The sequence below is a fragment of the Helobdella robusta genome, assembly GCF_000326865.2.
Source record: "Helobdella robusta unplaced genomic scaffold HELROscaffold_3, whole genome shotgun sequence".
NCBI classification, from domain to species: domain Eukaryota; kingdom Metazoa; phylum Annelida; class Clitellata; order Rhynchobdellida; family Glossiphoniidae; genus Helobdella; species Helobdella robusta.
The window spans coordinates 2,155,956-2,175,569 of record NW_008704501.1 but is presented as its reverse complement, the minus strand read 5'-3'; the positions used below and the strand labels follow the sequence as shown (position 1 = coordinate 2,175,569).

The window sequence follows — 19,614 nt, the reverse complement described above, 5'->3', positions numbered from 1 at the left end:
AGATTAAATAATTTCAAATTTTGAACATTCAATACTCCGTAAATTGAATCAAACTTGTCTCAGCTAAAACTTAATTCTATAAAGAAAAAAATGATTGAATATTGATATTAAACTTTATGTAATAACTCAATGAACGTACTCTGCCCTATTTTATTGTGATGCACAAAAGATCTGACATAGTTTGAAGCGTCCATTAGTTTTGAATTTTTTAATGGTCTCAAATAACATTTCACGATGTTATCAAGGTATTTCAAACAGTTTGAGATTTTTAATTTAATAAGATACATTAAAATTATTTAGAAATAGTTGTTTATAATCTATAAACATTGCAATTTTTAACGCAAACTATTCACTTAATTAAATTTGTAGATAAAGTTTTGAAGTTTTTTATTTTGAAATAGAATTTCTTTATTTGTTCAAGATTATGTCAAAGAATCAAAACTCCCCTGAATACATCAAGACGGGCGACATTGGCACACCAACAACCAGCATCATCAACAACACCAGCAACAAAAAAGGTCTCTCCGTTTCGACCGCATCATCATATGCCACGGGGAGCTCGTATTCCTGGCAGCACAACAACAACAACAGCGGCAACCAATTCAACGATATTGATAACCAGCAAAAACCATCATATTATTCTTCGCATGATTATGGCGTGCAACAACAACACCACCACCATTACGACAACAACCAGGATAGCAACGACACTGTCGACGACGACCACCAGCAGTCAATTGATACGTCGAGGCTGCTAACAAACCAAAATGAATCTAAGGACAGCAACCGGTTGTCCGCCGGTTATTTCACTAATGATTATTTGCTTTCGGACAAATACTCGCACCAAAAATACGCATCACCACCCGCCTTGTCCTCATCATCGTCGGCAGTGGCCTACAGCCAGCCCTATTTCTACCAGCCAACAAACTCCTCTGCTACTTCGATGTATTCATTTCCGTCGCAACAACCGACCTACATTGAGACTCACGATATGGGTTACGTTGGTAAGACTCAACATCTTGGCATGGCAACGGATGGCTCTGGATTTGTTGCCAGAAGGGCATATTTAAATTCCAAACCTCCTTATTCATATATCTCGCTGATAACCCTTGCTTTAACGTCATCCCCCAATAAAATGTGCACTCTAAACGAAATTTACCAGTTCATCATGGACAACTATCCATTTTACAGACAGAACCAACAACGTTGGCAAAACTCTATTCGCCACAGTTTGTCTTTTAATGATTGCTTTGTTAAAGTTACCAGACAAGCAGACAAACCTGGCAAAGGGAGTTACTGGGCCCTCCATCCAGACTCACACAACATGTTCGAGAATGGATGCTTTTTGAGGAGGCAAAAAAGATTCAAATGTCCGAAGAAGGAAGCTCTTAGACGATTAATCAAAACGTCCTCCTCGTCCAGCAACAACAACCAAAATGTCGGTGCTGGCAGTAACAGCAGTTGCAATAGCAACAACAACAACAACGAAACTTCTGACGGCTATCAGTGCAGCAGTAACGTGAAAAATTCATTAAGCAAAAACGCCAACGTTAGCATCAGCAGTTGCAATAGCAACAACAACAACAACGAAACCTCTGTCGGTTTTCAGTGCAGCAGCAATCTGAAAAATTCATTAAGCAAAACCACAAACGCTAACAACAACAACAACAACAGCAACAACAACAACAACAACAACGAAACTTCTGACGGTTATCAGTGCAGCAGCAACGTGAAAAATTCATCAAGCAATAACACCAACGTGAACAACGGCCCCAGCAAAAGCCCTTACGACAGGACGAGCTACAAGCATGGCAGTAAAACGTTTTTGCAACATTACCCAACCACGACGATGTCGTCGGTCGCATCAAGTTCCTCGTTAACTTCTTTCTCTTCTGCCGCGTTTTACGCCCCGAACAACAAATCCAACATATCTTCGTCGTTCTCTCTACTTAAATCTGGCCTATTGGATGGCAACACTTCATCCTTATTTGCTGCATCCAAATCTTTATATTACCCTCCAGTAAACGAATCAAATTCATTCAGTCAGTCTCTGTTTCCATTTTACTATCACCCACCATCGTCATGGATATCGTCGTCTTCCTCCTCATCTTCCGGCACATCCCTGCCCTCAACTTCAACGTCCAGTGTCAGTTTCCTTTCATCATTTTCCTCGCCGGCGTCAACTCTCTCTGTCGCATCAACGTCCTTCTCCTACTCCTTCCAGCCATTCACAACACTGGCATTCTCATCGTCGTCGACCTCTTCGACGCCGTCAACATTTCCGTTCTCCATCAATCACTTAATCGATCCTTTGAAACAGACGTCATCCAACAACAACATCATCAACGAAATTAACAGCAGCGCCAACGCAAACAACAACAACTTAGATACTCCAATGAAACTCAATTCTGGCTACAATGCATCGGAGGGTGGCTATTCCAACCATCCAACCTATCCATCTGCAGCACTTTATTATGACCTCGATCGCACAAAAGGGGTTTCAAAATATTACGGATTCAACTACCTGACCCCAAACAACAACAACAACGTCCACAACAACAGCAACAACATGGACAACATAAATAACGATTACTACTCTGTGGCGGATAGCTACACCAATCATCAACAACAGTACCAGCAACTCTTTCAACAGCAGCAGCAGCAGCAACAACAACAACAACAACATGATACCTACCGTCCAAACGAGACGCACGTTTTAAACCAGTGGAGTAGCTTTAAGGATTTCTAAAAATTAATAAACTAATAAAATGTATTTATTTTGTATTTATTTTCATATTTTTTTCATTTATCATTCAGAGTGACATATTTTTACCATGTTAACTATTTTGATATGCATACATTTTTAAATGTTAACATTCACGTTGTAACAGCATTTCAAAGCGATCTAAGTGTACAAACATACACTAGTACATACATAACCAACCCGTGGGATAAGCAGAGTGCATGCATTTATGTGTGCATGCCCGTGTTTGTGTGTGTGAATGTTTGCCCATGTTTGTGCTTGCGTGTGTGTGTGAATGTGTGTGGGCACATGTCTGTATTTGCGTGTGTGACTTTGCAAAGTTTGTCTGGCTAGAAGATGTAGTGATGGCTGAATGGGCGGTAATCAGATGGAAATGTGATTTGTGGGAGGACGAGTGAACTGACTTTATCTAGAGAATTGTTTTAACTTCGAAACACTGGATTGATCGGTTAAATTGAAGAAAATTGTTAACAAGCTAATTGAAAAATAATTCATGAATGAATGAATGATTGATTGATTGATTGATTGATTGATTGATAAATAAGTTTAATGGATGAAAGTAATTGTAACTGATTATTTCATACGCAATGATTTAGGAGACGGAGTGCTTGATAATTACAAATAATAATTCACTGGACACGGGCGTGATTGAAAACAGAAACAATTGAAAAATCACAAAATGAATAATAATCATCATCAGTTAAATGCGTCGATTGGAGTTTGACACGACAAGAAATTATCCCATTTTAAACAACATCCTTACACACGCGTCGGCACGTAATTTTTTTGTTTAAAAAAAATGTATTTTCTTATTCATTGGACAGATTTTGTCTTGCACTTTCTGGTTATTTTATTAATTTTTGTATGTATATATTACGCTTATATATACAAGTAAGCGTACATGATGTTTATGTATGAATGTTTGTGTGTACATATTCGCGAATGTGTCGGAGCTTTGATATTGTTGATGTACTATATGACAGCACACCACCTATCTCGCCTATCTAGAAATTTATTGAACGGTGTGCCCATTATTATTGTCTAATGTTTGCATTACAAGTGCTGGTTTGTGAGCTGCTCTGTGTTGTGTGGATGAAATGTGAAGACTGCCCCTTATTACAAACACATATGTGCAGTAAGTATGTCTACGTGTGTGTACGTGTGCGTGTGTGTACGTGTGTGTACCTGTGTGTGTGTGTGTTTATATACAAGGAATGGGCAGGCATAGTTGTTAATGAGCACAAACCCAATATAAGATCTGACATAACTTGCCAACTGAAATGAATCAAGACACGATATGATGCAATATCGTCACGTCAACAAATTATTTCGCTTTCTAATTTTTTTTTTAGTTTAAAACAAAAAAGAATTGAAATAGTAAGTTTAATTACTTCATTACGAATAATAATCATCATTATTATAATAATAATAACAGTGATAATAAAAATTAGCAGCTATTAACATTTATTTGCAGCAAAGTTTGACAAAGCTGAACGAATGGGATTATATCATTCATTTGGTTTCATAAACAGACAACAACAATCAAAACCGCAACAACAACAACAACAGCAACCACAACAAACAACAACAACAATAGCTTTATCTTTCTTAAACATTCCTTTATTTTTATTTTATTTCCTTGCAACACCACCAACATCAGAAACAATTATCTCTTATCATCTCTTCAACGTGATTTGTTATGTTGTGTTCATTATAACCTCTTGCTGGACGATATAAATTTTTGATTATATAATAACAATTACTATAAATAACATATTAAATCACAGACACACACACACACACACACACACACACACACACACACATATATATATATATGTGTGTGTGTGTGTGTGTGTGTGTGTGTGCGTAAAAAAAATTTTCAAGTGTATATTGTTTATTTGTTTGATCTTTTGGTTATTTATTTGTTTACCTGTTTAATCATTCTTTAATTTTAATTTTTATTTCTAAATCATTTATATATATATATATGTATATATATATATATATGTATATATATATATGTATATATATATATACATCAGGCCGTAAATTCTCACACTCACACACACACACACACAGATATATATATAAATATATATATATATATATATATATATATATATATATATATATATATATATATATACCTAAATGCAAACAAGCAAACACACATACATACATACAAATGCTTGTATGTGCGCGTGTATGTATGTGCAGCATGCGATGCGAGGGTAAAGCATTGTCAATATCAAAAAATTATGTTTGTTACAAGTTTAAACTTAAATTTTCTCTTAAATGATGTTATTTATTTGTTTTTTTAATAATAATAATAATAATTATTTAAAACGTTCCTGTTTCTCACTGAAGACGTTACGCAAATTCATTTCGTTTTTTTTCCATTCATTTTCAGCAGTTCACTCTCATTTCTAGTTATTAGTATGTAGGGATATCTCAATGTTTTATTTTTATACAAACTTCCAACTAGAGTCTATTATTGGCAAATGATAACTCATTAAATAAATCTGTTACATACCACGAATACATCACTATAATATATATATATATATATATATATATATATATATATATATAGTGTTATATTTTGATAACACTTTATATTATTTATTAATTAATTAATTTATTTATTTTCTAAGAATAGTTTTTCTTTTTTTTATCATTATGATTTCTTTGCTTGTACTATTATGAAACATTACGATGATTAGGATAGTAATGGCGATGGACATACAGCGGTGATGATGATGACGACGACGATGATGGCCACGGTGTTTGTATATGTTTTATAGATGTTAAAAGACGTTGAAGAAAAAAATGAAATTTAAATGTCATTCGACTCTTTGATCGATATAACGCTACGTAATATTTATATTCCAAGCCACATGTTGCTGGGGCAGAAAAGGTATTTTCAAATCCTATTAGCTCTAGCAATAATGATAATAAAACAAATGATAACAAAAATTGTGAATTAGAAATAAAATAAAAATGTCAATATAAAATCTCAACCAATTCACTGACCCACAACCTTACTATCTATATCCATCTATATTAGAACTACAACCATTCCACTGCCACCACTGCTGCCAATGAATGTAGATACTCACCTTAGATACTTTTGATACTTTTCAGTGGCGAATCTAGGGGGGGGGTGCGGGTATGCATCCCCCACCAGACTAGGAAGGAGGAAAAGGTTGAGGATTATGTTTAAAATTTAAAATATGAGTGGACAAAAATTAACTAAAAATGGTCATTAACTTGTCAATTTTGAAGATCATCTTTTCATCAAAGCTGGAATAAACTAGCAAAAAAAATCATACTCTAGCGCAAAATTTTGCGTCCGCACTTCTAGTCTTGATACAGTTGTTATGATTATTTTAGCTGAAGTTTCAAAAATAGAGAAAAAGCTCTTTTAAACCATTACTGTTAACGTTTATAATTTATATCATTCCTACTACCGCCATCGTCAATATTAAGTTCGTCATCTCTTACATCATCATCATCATTCAATAAATTTGCTAGCATTACGGTAACTTTGAATAAATACTGGCACAAAACCACAAAACTGACACTCGTTTTTCACGGTAGAATTTGTTTTAAATTCTAGGTTTATAAAAGTTTATTATCACTAAAATAATTTTTACCGCGTCCAATCTTATAGGCATGATACTATACTGCTATTAGTCTTACTGATTATACGTAATAATACTTATTCTTTACTGTTTTTATGTTACTATTAATGCAATGCACTGCTGCTGCTTGGCCTTTTCCGACTTATTTAAATAAAGTTATAACTCAACCATTAATACATCCACTGTGATGAGATAGATATCATATATTATTATCATTATTATTATTATTATTATTATTATTAGTAGTAGTAGTAGTAGTAGTAGTAGTAGTGGTAGTAGTAGAAGTAGTAGTAATAAGTAGTGGCAGCAATGCAGTATTTGTTGTAGTAGTAATAGTAGTAGTAGTAGTAGTAATAGTAGTAGTAGTAGTAGTAGTAGTAATAGTAGTAGTAGTAGTAGTAGTAGTAGTAGTAGTAGTGGTGGTGGTGGTGGTGGTGGTATGAGTAGTTATTATTATATTGTTATTATTATTATAAATTATTATTGTTATTGTCTCATTATAATAATAATATTAGACGTATAGTTAATAATTTTATTAACTTAGGTTTTGTCCCATTAGAGTTATACTGATATTTAAGAAAATTAATTAAATTAATTCCCGAAAAACGCAAAAAAATACAAAAAATAAAATAAATATGTAAACAAAACGTTAATAATAAAAGTAATAAGATCATAGGAATAATAATAATAATAATTAAACGATTAATTCATAACTTCTTCTCAGTGTCATGCCTGTCTTAATACCTTAACTAGCTGTGTAAACAATCGGGGTTTAGCGCGTATGCAAAGATCACACGCATACAACAATGCGAGCATTCACACGCATATAAAAAAAATTACACACACTCACACAAGCACGCACAAAAACAAACACAGACACGCACGCACACACACAATCACAAACTTCCATTTGCGTTCACACACAAATGCACAAACGCACACGAACGCACCTCTTTTGGCGAGTATGAACAACAATAAAAAATCAAATTAATTAAAAATTTAAGCGATGATGATAATTCAAATAACAACTTGTTTCATTATTCAAATGTTTAAAATTGACAAATATTCATATTTAAATGTAATTTTAAAAAATTCTTCATTTAATAGATTAATTAAAAGTTGAATATTATATGCAAAATAACAACAAATAAAACATTTGACTTAGGATCATCAACTAGAATTGTCGTACCGCACCACACCACAGTACATCGCATAAGTCTAATAATGGCCAAGGTAAATGCCTCGAGATTCGTTCGAGTGACTTGTTCATTCTCGCATATAGACGGAGCGTGGTCAGTGGTCACTGAGAAATGTAATTCAGCCATGACGACGAAACTGCCGCGTGAACAAGCACGGCGACATTGAATACTTCATTGCGCCGTGCTCGCGGCAATTGATATCACTGTATCACCGGGTGTTCGGTTTAAATTCCTTTAAAATTAAGCAAAACATTTTTGATTTCGATTTGTTTTCCCTTTTATGCGGCCAATTTTAGAGCTTATACAAATAAAAATTTTAAAAATTTGAACAAATACAAAACATTGAAAACAGTGTTATATTAAACCTGTTACCAATTTGAATATTTGTGCAAAGTTATTCATGACGCAATAGAAGTTAAAATCTCCCGTCATGCCATGCCATACCATAAGAGAAAGCATCGCTTTGTCTGCGGTATGTTGACTAAAAATTTTAAGCCCCATATTATTGAATTAATTTTTCTCGTTTTTATACCAGCTACTAAGGTGACCTGAAAAAGCCAAGTTAATTTTTTAAATACAGGAAACAATTGGCAAGTCAAGGCGTAGAATGGTGAAGTCAGAATTGTATTCTTGTTCCACGCTATGCTGTACGTTGTAGCAGTGCCCTTTTTAAATCTTGTTATTGCTAGATCATGCTCATGTGTCCGGAATATAAGCTGTCGGTCAATTAAATTGGACATTCTTCTCATCAGCACCCAGCCGTGTCATAAAATATAATTATTCAACTTTCCACAAATAACCGAGGAGCCTTACAACGTCCATGAGCACAAATTTGTGATAATTTATCCAGCCATCATGGTTACCCTCAATGTACTTTTAATTCATCGCAATTAAGAAGCCTCCAGACAAGCATTTACAACTTTGGAACTTTCAGCATAACTGATTTCATGGTCTCCTAATAGTACGGGAAAAAATCATTCTATTTTCCATGCAATATGGACATCACTAAAACACGCTTAGAAGTATAATTATGAGTATTTTAAATAATAACGCTGAAAGAAAATTAATACTTTTAAACAATTAGAAAATTACATAAGATGGGTTAATCTAAATGTACCAGCTTCAGTGAATATTTGTCGTAACGTAAATTTGATTGTCAAATCTAATGTAGATATATTTCCGTTAAAACAAATGTTTTATAACTATTCTTGAAGTCAGGTTTTTAAAACTCCCTTGGAAAAAAATATGTCTATGCCCCCTGCACACGGTGTCATCCCTTTTAATAATGTGGTTTATCACCATTACACTACCATTCAAATTTTCCTGCAACACCATCACAAATATCTTTACAATTAGTCACGTCACCACATTAGCATCATATAACACCATCATATATTATCACATCATCTGTTTCATATCACTTCATTTGCTTCATTTCACTTCATATAACTTAACATCACATCATATAACTTCAATTCAGATAAAAACATCACGACGCATCCAATCATATTACATCAAATAATACAGCACCACAATCTCATCATATAACCACATCACATCACTACATATTACATGGCATCCCGTGACATCAAACTTCTAATGAATAAACCACATTCTGCAGCTTAGTTACTCTTATAGATTATAAAATCGGTTTTTTTTTAAGCCGAATTCGTTTGCTGTGTATTAAAGGAAATTTAAAAAAAGATTTCTAAACCGATATATAATTATTTTATTAATGATTAACAATTTTATTGAAAAAATTGTTCCGATAAAATTGCTCTAAATCAAACATGTGTTTGTAATATATGGATACGAACGCAGACGTATAATCGAATAATTATATATTTAAATATTAATTTAACAGTTACTTAATGAAAAGGAGAAAAGAGAGAAAAATGAAAAGCTAGGAGAGAGAGAAAGAAGGCGAGAAAGAGAACGAGAGAGAGAGAAAGAGAGAAAGAGAGAGAGAGAGAGAGAGAGAGAGAGAGAGACATGCTTTCAAAACGAACAAGAGAAAATAAATGGATCAAAAGAACGATCTAACAGAGTTGAACTTTCGCATTAACGCACTGCACATATGTGTGAAAATTTGTGTGGATGCATTTTAAACGTCTGCCAGTGATGTTTATGTTTCATTACTTTTCCTTTATAACAAGCAAGCACACGCTGAAACATTCACACAATCACAAGCTTCTTACAAGCAAGTGCACAGTACTTGCAGAGAACCACAAACTCACATGCATACATGCAAATTGAACGCGTACATTGCAGATTGCAAACATCGGCGACAACTAGGTTGTTGATTCAGTTTTAAGGATTTCTAAAATTTTAAAATGAAATAGGCGCACTTTGTAAACATGGCCCTTCTTATGCAAACTTGCTATGTTTGATGTGCTTTATTTCAATTAACGCGAGGTATCCAATGTCATATTTCAATGAAAATCCCCAATAATGTTAATCAACAGTTATTGCCGATATTTTTTTTTTATGAAATTAAAATTAATACCAGGCTTCATTTTTTGAAATTTAAATTTGAATTATAAATCATAAAATAAACAATGAAATTTTTAAGTTTGATTTTTCAAAAACAAACACTTGTGAATTGACGAGAAACCAACCAGCAGCCAATAATACCTCTGCTCGACAAATTATTTTCGTTGTTATTTTAATTCGATTACGAACGAACGAACGAAGCAACCAACCGCAGTCTTCAGTTAATCCGATCATCAAACAAAGATTTAATCGTTTTGCAATCCTTTAATTTCTGGCTGCTCACACACAAGCAAGCAAGAGGCACACACACAACATACTCATCTCACAATGTTCAGCTTTATCGTTATTAATTGATAATAACATATAAAAATTTTGTTCAGCAAGTTATATTCTATAGCAATTTTACATCTCTTATAACTTGACTGTGTTCGTTCATTCATGATTGACAATAAAATAAGAAGAATATGCCCACTTGCATTTGATAGGAATAAATTAATAAGCAAATAAGCATTATCAAATGCTTGCAGTCACCAGCAAATGCATAAACACGCAATTCATTCATACTCGATCGAAAACACACCAATGCGCCTGTTTATGAAACATACAAAAGCGTAGAACAAAAAATTACATTCAGAAAAAAGTACACTGGCGTATGCAAACATAAAAATAAATATCGAATCACGTATAAGAGCCAGCGTTCACACAGAGTGAGAATTTTGAGCTAGCTAGCTAGCTAGCCATACGTCATCCACTTGAACAGCTTCATGATTTGAATTTGCGAATTTATAATTTTAGAGTTGAAAGTTTTTTTTAGATCTGTCATTTTTTATCAGTGCTAACCATTTTCCGTTATAGTTTCTAATGCAAGTATAGCACAAATTTTATAAATTGAACATTGATTTGAATAAAATCACATTGATTTGAATAAAATCGCATTGGTATTGTATTTGTCGTTGATACCATTAAAGTCTAAAACAATTACGGCAAGAAAGAACGACTATCTTTTAACCTTTCAATACAGTAAAGCACTCTTAGTAGTAAAACTTAATATGCCATTTTTCCTGCTCTATTTTTATATTTAATCTTTATAATTCAGCTCTGTCAAACGCAGGTATTCAATGTTATTCAATACTTGTAATTTAAATTTTTGTATCTGTCACAAAAGCTGCCTAAACACCTACACCATACTATGTACGTTCACATTATGCATGACGCGCATCATACACGTGTGATAGTATTTGAGTTTCCGACAGAGAGTGCTCGAACCATGCCATCGCGTAATAGCCGTAATAGCAGCGTGAGACGTGGCACTTCCACAGACTGAGCTGACTCAGTAACCAAATGTGCTTTAATTGATCTCAAGACCCATCTGTTTGCAAAATTCATTGAAGAGCGCTGTCGAACATTGCGGAAATGGTGCTTTATAAACTAATTGATTGGTTGATTGATTATAATTAATACACATATATGTGGTTTATATACATATTAATATACATATATGTGGTTTAAGACATGTTCAAAACAACATTATATATATTTATATATAATATGTGTGTGTATTCTGTATACCAATATGGTTTGGGAGGTTTGGGAATTGGAATGATGACAATATGCTATTTTATGTAGTAAAACTACATCGTTTGCCCATATAAGTTTTACTTTTACATTTTCATAGATTCGTTACCAACGTAATCTTACATTTAAAGTTTTAGTAACCAAGCGAAAAGATTAGTCGTTGCGGTTAAAGCTAACATTAGTTAGATTTCTTTTCATTTATGTCTTTCATTGGGTTTTAAGAAATGGGAGTGGGTTCATCGGAGCCGGTTACGAGGAAAGAGACTGATCGCGTGTCCAGCTCCAAGTTCGTTTGTGGTTCCAGTTGCATGCAAGGATGGCGAATTAGTGAGTTGGGATTTTGAATTTTAATACATTCAAATTCAAACGTTAGCATTGGGTAGTTTTTCATACATGCAATGCAAACTATTGTAAATTATCTATTAATAAAATGAAAATCTTTGCGTTCCATAAAGAAAGGTTTTTTGAGTTTGACTGAGTACTTGAATTGAATGAAATGGTTTGTTTGAAACTCTGTGATAATGTGGTTGTTACCAAGCTAGGTAAGTTTACTTTACACTGTTTACAGTTTAAGAGTTTATCTTTTGTGGTGCAAGCAAGTGCAGTCGAGTGTGGAGTTGAAAGCATTACTACTAATGCCTAATTTCTTGTTGTAAATAATTAATAGTATTTTTATTTTAATTGATTTGTAAGTAATGGACGTTTTCTGGAGTTATTTTTTTATAACTTACTCTTTACTTGCACTGCTATTGAAGTTTGAATTGTTTATTGAGGGCTAAGTCTTAATTAACAGGTTGCATTGTTTTGATTTTGGAACATGTAGTTAATCTTAGTTCTTAATGAATTTAATCCTGATTGGATGGTGTTTTTTTAGATTATGGAACAACAAGATGAGATATATTGTTAGTCTACTAAACTGTTATTTAATAAAAGGCTAAATATATCAATTTTTCCAAAAATCATTCTGGTAGTATTTTATATATGTACCTAAAAAATATTATGAATTCTGAGATTGAAAAAAAACAGATTTTATTCTACTGAAATGTTAACAACAAATCTTTTTAAAAGCACTACATTAATACAAAGGTTACTTTTAATTGTTTTCAAAGTGCATCATAATAACCATAAAAGGCATTTTTTGTTCAAAAGTAGTAAAGTAAATAAACATTATTAGTCTTTATCTTGTATGTTGTATAAGAACTAAGATGAATGTCTTATACACATGTAGTTATAACAGTTAAGTCATGTGGTACCTCACGACGAGTTTTGATGAAGAACCATCAATGATATTAATTACATTAATTGAAATGCTCCCAACTATATTTTTAGTCATTTTTGTTTTTGTTTTGTTTGTAATGCAGATTTTAGCTAGGGCTTATATCATGAATCATTTAAACTTTTTCATAGTTTAAAGAATTAAAATGCAAAAATGTTAAATGTTGACATAATGTAGATATGGAGGACGCTCATGTGCATTTGCCTGAGATTCCAAACCTGCCAGAAACAAGTTATTTCTCTCTGTTTGATGGGCATGGAGGTTGTTACTTTCTTTCTTGCATTTTACTTCTGTTATGTTTAGTCAGTTTTGTATGATTGAAAGGCTCATATGCTGCTTATAATGCGATAGAAAATTTTCAACTATGTCAGTCAGTAATCACTAGAAAATAACTAGCAATGAAATTGTTCATAATTTGTTTAAATAAAGTCCACTTTTTGAAATTGAATAAAACTTATAAATAAATTTTTTAAATTAATATTTTATTCAAGGACCAGAAGTTTCTTTATATGCAGGCAAGAATTTCCACAACATGCTATTTGCAAACAAAAATTTATGTTAGCCAATGGTTTCATTTCTTCAAACATTATTAATCTTTTTATTTTTGAAAAAAACAATGCACAGATTAAAATCTGGCAGCCATCTAACTTGAGCATGTCTCTGGTGTTGTATGATTTGTGACCCACTGCAGTGGATGAGTGCTTCATGAACATATTTAAAGTTTAGACACTACTAGCCTTTCTTATAAAATCTTTTCTCCAAGCACTTAAATGCATAATGTCATCTCCGTTCTTTAAAAAAGTCAACTTTCTTTTTTTTCAAACCTGATTATTCACCAATTTCATACCATTCATCAAATAAGCAAACAGTTTTAATGTTTTGTATCAGGACACATTTAGGATTTATTTCCACTTGAAGTCGTTTAAATAAAATTGTTAAATAAAAATGAATTTTTTTTTTATTTCATCTACTGGCATTAACTGATTAGTACATATAAGGTTAAACAATTTTTGATAGATGAGGGAAACATAACGAAAGCATTCAAATCCACCTTTTTGCAATTTGATGCTGAGATCAGAGGTATTTTATTTTCAGAAACGATTTATTTTTGAAAATTTGATACTAATACTTTGGTTGATGTTTCTATTTGATGCTATACTGCAGGCAACAGTTTTCATTGAATTTAGTTAACTTAATATGGTTATTGCTTGTGGTAGTTTTTTATTTATATAAATATGCGACTTTTAATGAAATTTGTTTTACATTTTGTGAACCAAAAATTGAGCAAGGTATAATAATAAATCAATTTAGAAAAAGTCATCATTGTATTTTTTGAACTGACAATTACATGTTAAGATGTTTTTTACTCTGAGTAAATATTTTGAAAAATGCTTTTAAGAGTTTCTCATGTTAAATTTTGTATGGTTAATTAATTATTCTATGCTCGTTTATAGTGTCCATCCATTATGGGTCGGACTGGTTAATTAATTATTGAACAAATAATATTATACAATGTGTTATTTATATATTAAAGGCAAATTTTGTTATTTAACTTATTAGACTCACGGTTTTTTATGATAAGTTAGCTTACAGAAATGAGTTACTCGTTGTTGCATTGAACATTTGCCTGATGACCTAGTTCAAATTCTGATTAAAACTTTCTCATGTTTGCAATGCCTTGTTTTATGAGGGTCAACTGATAATAATACTCTAAGTTATAAAGTTTTGTCTTGTCACACACCGCTTATGATATCATCATTTCTATAAAAATGTTCATCAGTCAAAAATAATTACAGGCAGCGTGCCACCGAATGTTGGTTCAACGGCCAATGTTGTTTTGATTGTCAGGAACATGCTGTTTTGTGTTGGTTAAAACATTTTCATTTATTCATTTATTCATTCATTGTTGTATTTGCCCACTGCATAATGCACATTAATCTGCAGTCATTTTGTACCCAAAATGAGCTGCGTGCATTTTGTGAGCAGTATCCGAATTTAAAATTTATGATTACTCCAGCATGTAAAGTTTTTAAAATTGTTTGAATTAATTAATTTGTGAACATGTCCTTATTGGGCATTCATACAATTTTATATTGTTTATTTTTTTAGAACCGTTCCAACACGTCAGAACTGTTTTGTCAAAAATTTTTTAAATCCAATTCCAACCGAATTTGCTTACTATCGAAATAGCTATAGAATCTGTTGATAACAAATTTGACGTTTCTTGCAATATAATTCGTAACATCAGATGTTTTTTCTGTTTTGCTTTCTTTATCTGTTTTTCAAATGAGCCATTCGATTTTCGCGACGTCTCACCATGAACAAAAAGCAAAAGAGAACGTGCCTTGAAAACTCGTGGCTTAAAAACACATTTGGAAACAATACATTATATATATATATATATATATATATATATATATATATATATATATATATATATATATATATATATATATAATTTATTTAATCATTTATTTATTTGTACCGTCTACGGAAAATCATTGTTAGAGCAACATTGGTGACTCTAGGACAGTAGTGAGCATAGGAGGCATAGCGAGAGATTTGTCGGAAGACCACAAGCCACACTCAGACAAGGAAATTCAGAGAATATCTGGAGCTGGAGGATTTGTTACCAACTTCAGAGTAAATGGTAATGAGCTGACATTATTACCCGAAATTCACTCGTTGAATTTTATTTTGATTCTAAGTTTGTTTTTAATGAACATATTTTGGTTCTTTTTTAGTTTTTTTGACTTCCCAATGGAACTTTAGCAGCCGAGTTCTGTTATTTTTAAGAAATAACAATATACATTGACAGGCGGGCTGGCTTTATCCAGAGCCTTTGGTGACTTTATGTACAAGGACAATGGAAATCTGCCTCCGGAAAAGCAAATGGTTATTGGTCAGTTATACTTCATATTAACGTCTGCATGTAGGCTCGTAATGATAGGAATCGATACTGACAATTTTTGTATTTTTTTTTATATTTTAAGATAAATATTGATTTAGTAGGCATTGACAATAACTTTTATGTAATTTTTGTATTTAATTGCTGATTAATTTTCTCACTGTCGTTAAGACCCGTTTGCGTTTATGTGGTTGTAGGATGCGAACCAAGATGAGAATGTTAACACACCATATAAATGTTTGTTTTGCCAGCGTTCTTTGTCATTTAAACTTCATCTCTATTTTCTTCCGTCTTTGCAATCGTGACAGCGTCGCTGATGACCCAATGATTTTTTTTATGCCAGCTGTCCCAGATGTAACGTACCTCAAAATAACAAATGACTTTGAATTTTTTGTGATGGCGTGCGACGGAATATGGGACGTCATGACCAGTCAGGAGGTCGTCAATTTCGTTCGACTTAGAATCGCAGCCAACATGCCACCGCACATTGTTAGTTACCACTGTGTAATAAAGTACGGTAGTTTCATTTTTTCAGTACCATTCATTTTTAAAATTTAAATCAGAACAGTTTATGAGATTTTTAAATAAATAAAAAAGTTGATAACATTCCTTAGATATGCGAGGAATTGATGACAAACTGTCTGGCTCCAGATATCAAGATGGGTGGCTTAGGATGTGACAACATGACTGTCATGATCTGCTGCTTCATTCAGCATCAAACTTACAAACAACTTATGACAAAATGTGCATCGCCTGTTGCTGTTCACACATTTCCTGAATATCCCATTGCACCCCCACTCCCCGAGGGGCCTTCGACGCAGAACGCAGTTGTCTACCGTAAATCTAACTGATTGTCGGTCATGAGCTGTCACAACTCAGCTTCATAACTGAAAGCTTCACCATTAATGAAATAAATGCATGTATGTATGCATATGTATGTATGCATATGTGTGTATGTATGTATGCATGTATGGATGTACGTGTGTATGTATGTATGCAATTAACGGAATTTTTCGTGATGTGATTCAAATTTATTTTGATCTCAACCAGTCTTTATATTTACATTTTATTTTAAAATATATTTTCTATCTTATTTCAAAAAAGTACCTTTTTACCCTATTCACTACACCGGTGCATTGATTTTTTTTTATCTTTTTCAATTTCTTCATATTAACATTTATTCCATTACTTATACTGCATTTATATAACATTTGTATCTAATGTTAACGTCGAGAGGCGAGGCAGGATCTGAATTATTATTGTATTACACATATTTTAGGTTTTGTTAAATGAAACATTTGTTGTGACTCGAAGTTGATGCCAGTATCAATGGGCCTCGCCCTTGTTTCAATGTTGTGATAAACGTATCTTGAACACGTCTGTTTAATTTAAAAATAATGTCGTTCATTATGGTGTTAAATAGTTCTTTATCTCAATCGATTGCTTCTCATCCTATAAAATATAGAATAATTTTAAAAATTTGCGCATTTATGTATAAGTCTTAATCTAAATTATTTCCTAAGTACTTATCAGATAAATTAATTGAACCTAAACGCCCCGGTCTTCCTGTTCTCACTTCTTCTTAACTCGTGTTAAACACTCTTTTTCTAAATTTGCATTTGCTTGTTCTGGCATTTTTCTCTGGAACTTTCTACCTCCTTCTCTGATTACTTCTCCATCACTTACGAAGTTCAGAGCGGATCTCAAGACCCATCTGTTTGCAAAATTCATTGAGGAGCGCTGTTGGACATCGCAGAAATAGCGGTCTATAAACTAATTGATTTAAATTAAAAATTGATTGGATCAAAAAAAGTTAAAGGTTTCATGGACTCACCGAAAGTTTAGAGAGGAATCAACAACACACAAACAGCGTATAAGATTACATGCTAAACGACGCATCACACTCAAGTATAGTGGTAAGCTGGAATCCTTTTGTAATATTCGAATCTGGTCACTGCACGCACCGCGAAATAGGACCAGGCGCTTTCAACCACTAGGACATCACGCTAAACAAACATTTAATCAGATGATCAAGCAGAAACTACAAAGAGTAGTTCGCCATTTTGGATACCCACATTTTGGGATACGGCAATGTGTTTGTGTTGATTTGGCTTAATAAAGATTACGCCGACTGGAAAAAATACACGAATCACAAAAAATTGAGCAACTGTTCAGAATAATTTACAAGTACATGCATTCATTACGACGTCACAACAAATAAATATGGTTAAACGTTAAAGTTGCGGTCTGTTTTATAAAAATTTTGATATGAAATTACATATTTACAACGTTATTTAGACGGAACACGATGCAACATTAAAAAAATCACAGTGTTCGAAACAACTTGCGTGCAGTTCTCGTGTACCAGGGCTCAAGTAAAAGCAAAGTTTACTTTTTGACTAAAAGTTAGCAGATAGAAGTGAACTGAAATACAATGTAATTCAAAATATGAATTCTCATCATTCACAGGGAACGCGACTAGATCGTTGTTTCAAGTAAATGGAAATCTGGAGTCTCAAAAAGCAATGGTCTTCTGCTTAGTTTCATCTCTTCTTCACGTCTGTAAAAATAAAAAAGAAGGGCTTAATATTTCAACAGATTAGCATAGTAATCATTATATGCTAAATAACATTAAGCAACACTCCAGAATGTACTGTCGGTAATTGGATGTTATTAGAATTTGTTGGTCGGTTGAGTTTTGCTCTAAAGTGAGTGATACATGCAAACTGAATAAAATTATGAAAAAAAGACATCCCAATAAAAAAAGGTCAGATTTTTTATGTGAAGGCCTTTCGATACGTGCTGTTTTCATCGTTTACAAACAGTCTAAGACTGTTCCAAGAGGCAGTGGGCTACCGGCGGTGATGTTTCTGTTGAAAATTTTATAGCACTAACTTTTGTAAGAGTTTAAACAAGCCAGTCCCTATGCTCATTGGTATGCCCATGATGATGCATTCACTCACGCCTGCGTGGTTATCAATGATTCATTAATGACGATTGACAACAACTTTAAATTATTATTATTACAATTACTGATGATTAGAAATGATTATTGAGGATTTATGAAGAATATTCAAAAATTATTTATGATTATTATTAATGATTATTGAGGATTTTATTAATAATTATTGACAAATTATCAATTTTACGTTATCATTAATTATCAAAACATAGCAATATTTCGTTATATAATGACATTGCTGGGTCCTATTTGGAAAATATAATTAGAAGAAATATTATGACGACAATATATCAAGATGGAAATATGGTAACATGATATCAAGATAGAAATATGATACCACAGTAATAAGATAATATGATAACATAACATTGAAATGATAACAAGATAGCACGATGATAAGAACGTGATATCATTACGCAGTGATAAGATGACGACGATGCGATAGCATAACCTTTGAGGAATATCTAAGAGAGAAAAAAAAATAATAAAAAGCGATACTGACCGGATACAGGGTCATTCTGTCCGTGATAGGCTGCTTCGTACAAGTGGTCAGATGTGTTCTCAAACTTTATTGAAGTACAAATGTATTATTGTAATTATTATTATAACTTATATTTTATTTACTATAAATAATTCAGGATTCCTAATTCACAATCTACTCAGGTTTAACATTTCGAGATGCATGGATCGTTACTGATAAAAATAAGAGCCGCAAAGTAAAATGGCCATTTCATTTGCCATTATATTCGCGAAAGAGCTAGTCGTTTCAATCACCAACACACATCTTGAC

At 32.7% G+C, this 19,614-nt stretch overlaps 3 protein-coding genes across 3 annotated transcripts in view; 2 read left to right on the top strand and 1 right to left on the bottom strand.

Moving 5' to 3' along the window:
• Window positions 1-1,057: 1,057 nt before the first annotated feature.
• HELRODRAFT_137725 (hypothetical protein) lies at window positions 1,058-1,369 on the top strand (the record flags this gene model as incomplete). Its single annotated transcript, XM_009021140.1, has 1 exon — window positions 1,058-1,369. A coding segment is annotated over one exon (312 nt), but the record flags the coding sequence as incomplete, so codon positions are not given.
• Window positions 1,370-11,902: 10,533 nt separating this feature from the next.
• HELRODRAFT_155765 (hypothetical protein) lies at window positions 11,903-16,713 on the top strand (the record flags this gene model as incomplete). The annotated part of the gene is made up of 9 exons (XM_009021139.1): window positions 11,903-12,005; window positions 13,132-13,198; window positions 13,452-13,453; window positions 13,972-14,034; window positions 14,751-14,818; window positions 15,463-15,604; window positions 15,773-15,856; window positions 16,206-16,351; window positions 16,477-16,713. 9 exons carry the CDS (start codon window positions 11,903-11,905, stop codon window positions 16,711-16,713), a joined length of 912 nt encoding a protein of 303 aa, XP_009019387.1.
• A 1,564-nt stretch (window positions 16,714-18,277) lies between these two features.
• Window positions 18,278-19,614, bottom strand: part of HELRODRAFT_106408 (hypothetical protein) — a gene marked incomplete at its 5' end in the record, with an annotated part of 23,191 nt that continues 21,854 nt past the window's right edge. Inside the window, 3 exons of the mRNA XM_009021138.1 lie at window positions 18,278-18,422; window positions 18,758-18,827; window positions 19,327-19,390. Coding sequence (XP_009019386.1) covers window positions 18,341-18,422; window positions 18,758-18,827; window positions 19,327-19,390 — 216 coding nt within the window. The 3' untranslated portion in view covers window positions 18,278-18,340. The remainder of the gene's footprint in view (window positions 18,423-18,757; window positions 18,828-19,326; window positions 19,391-19,614) is intronic.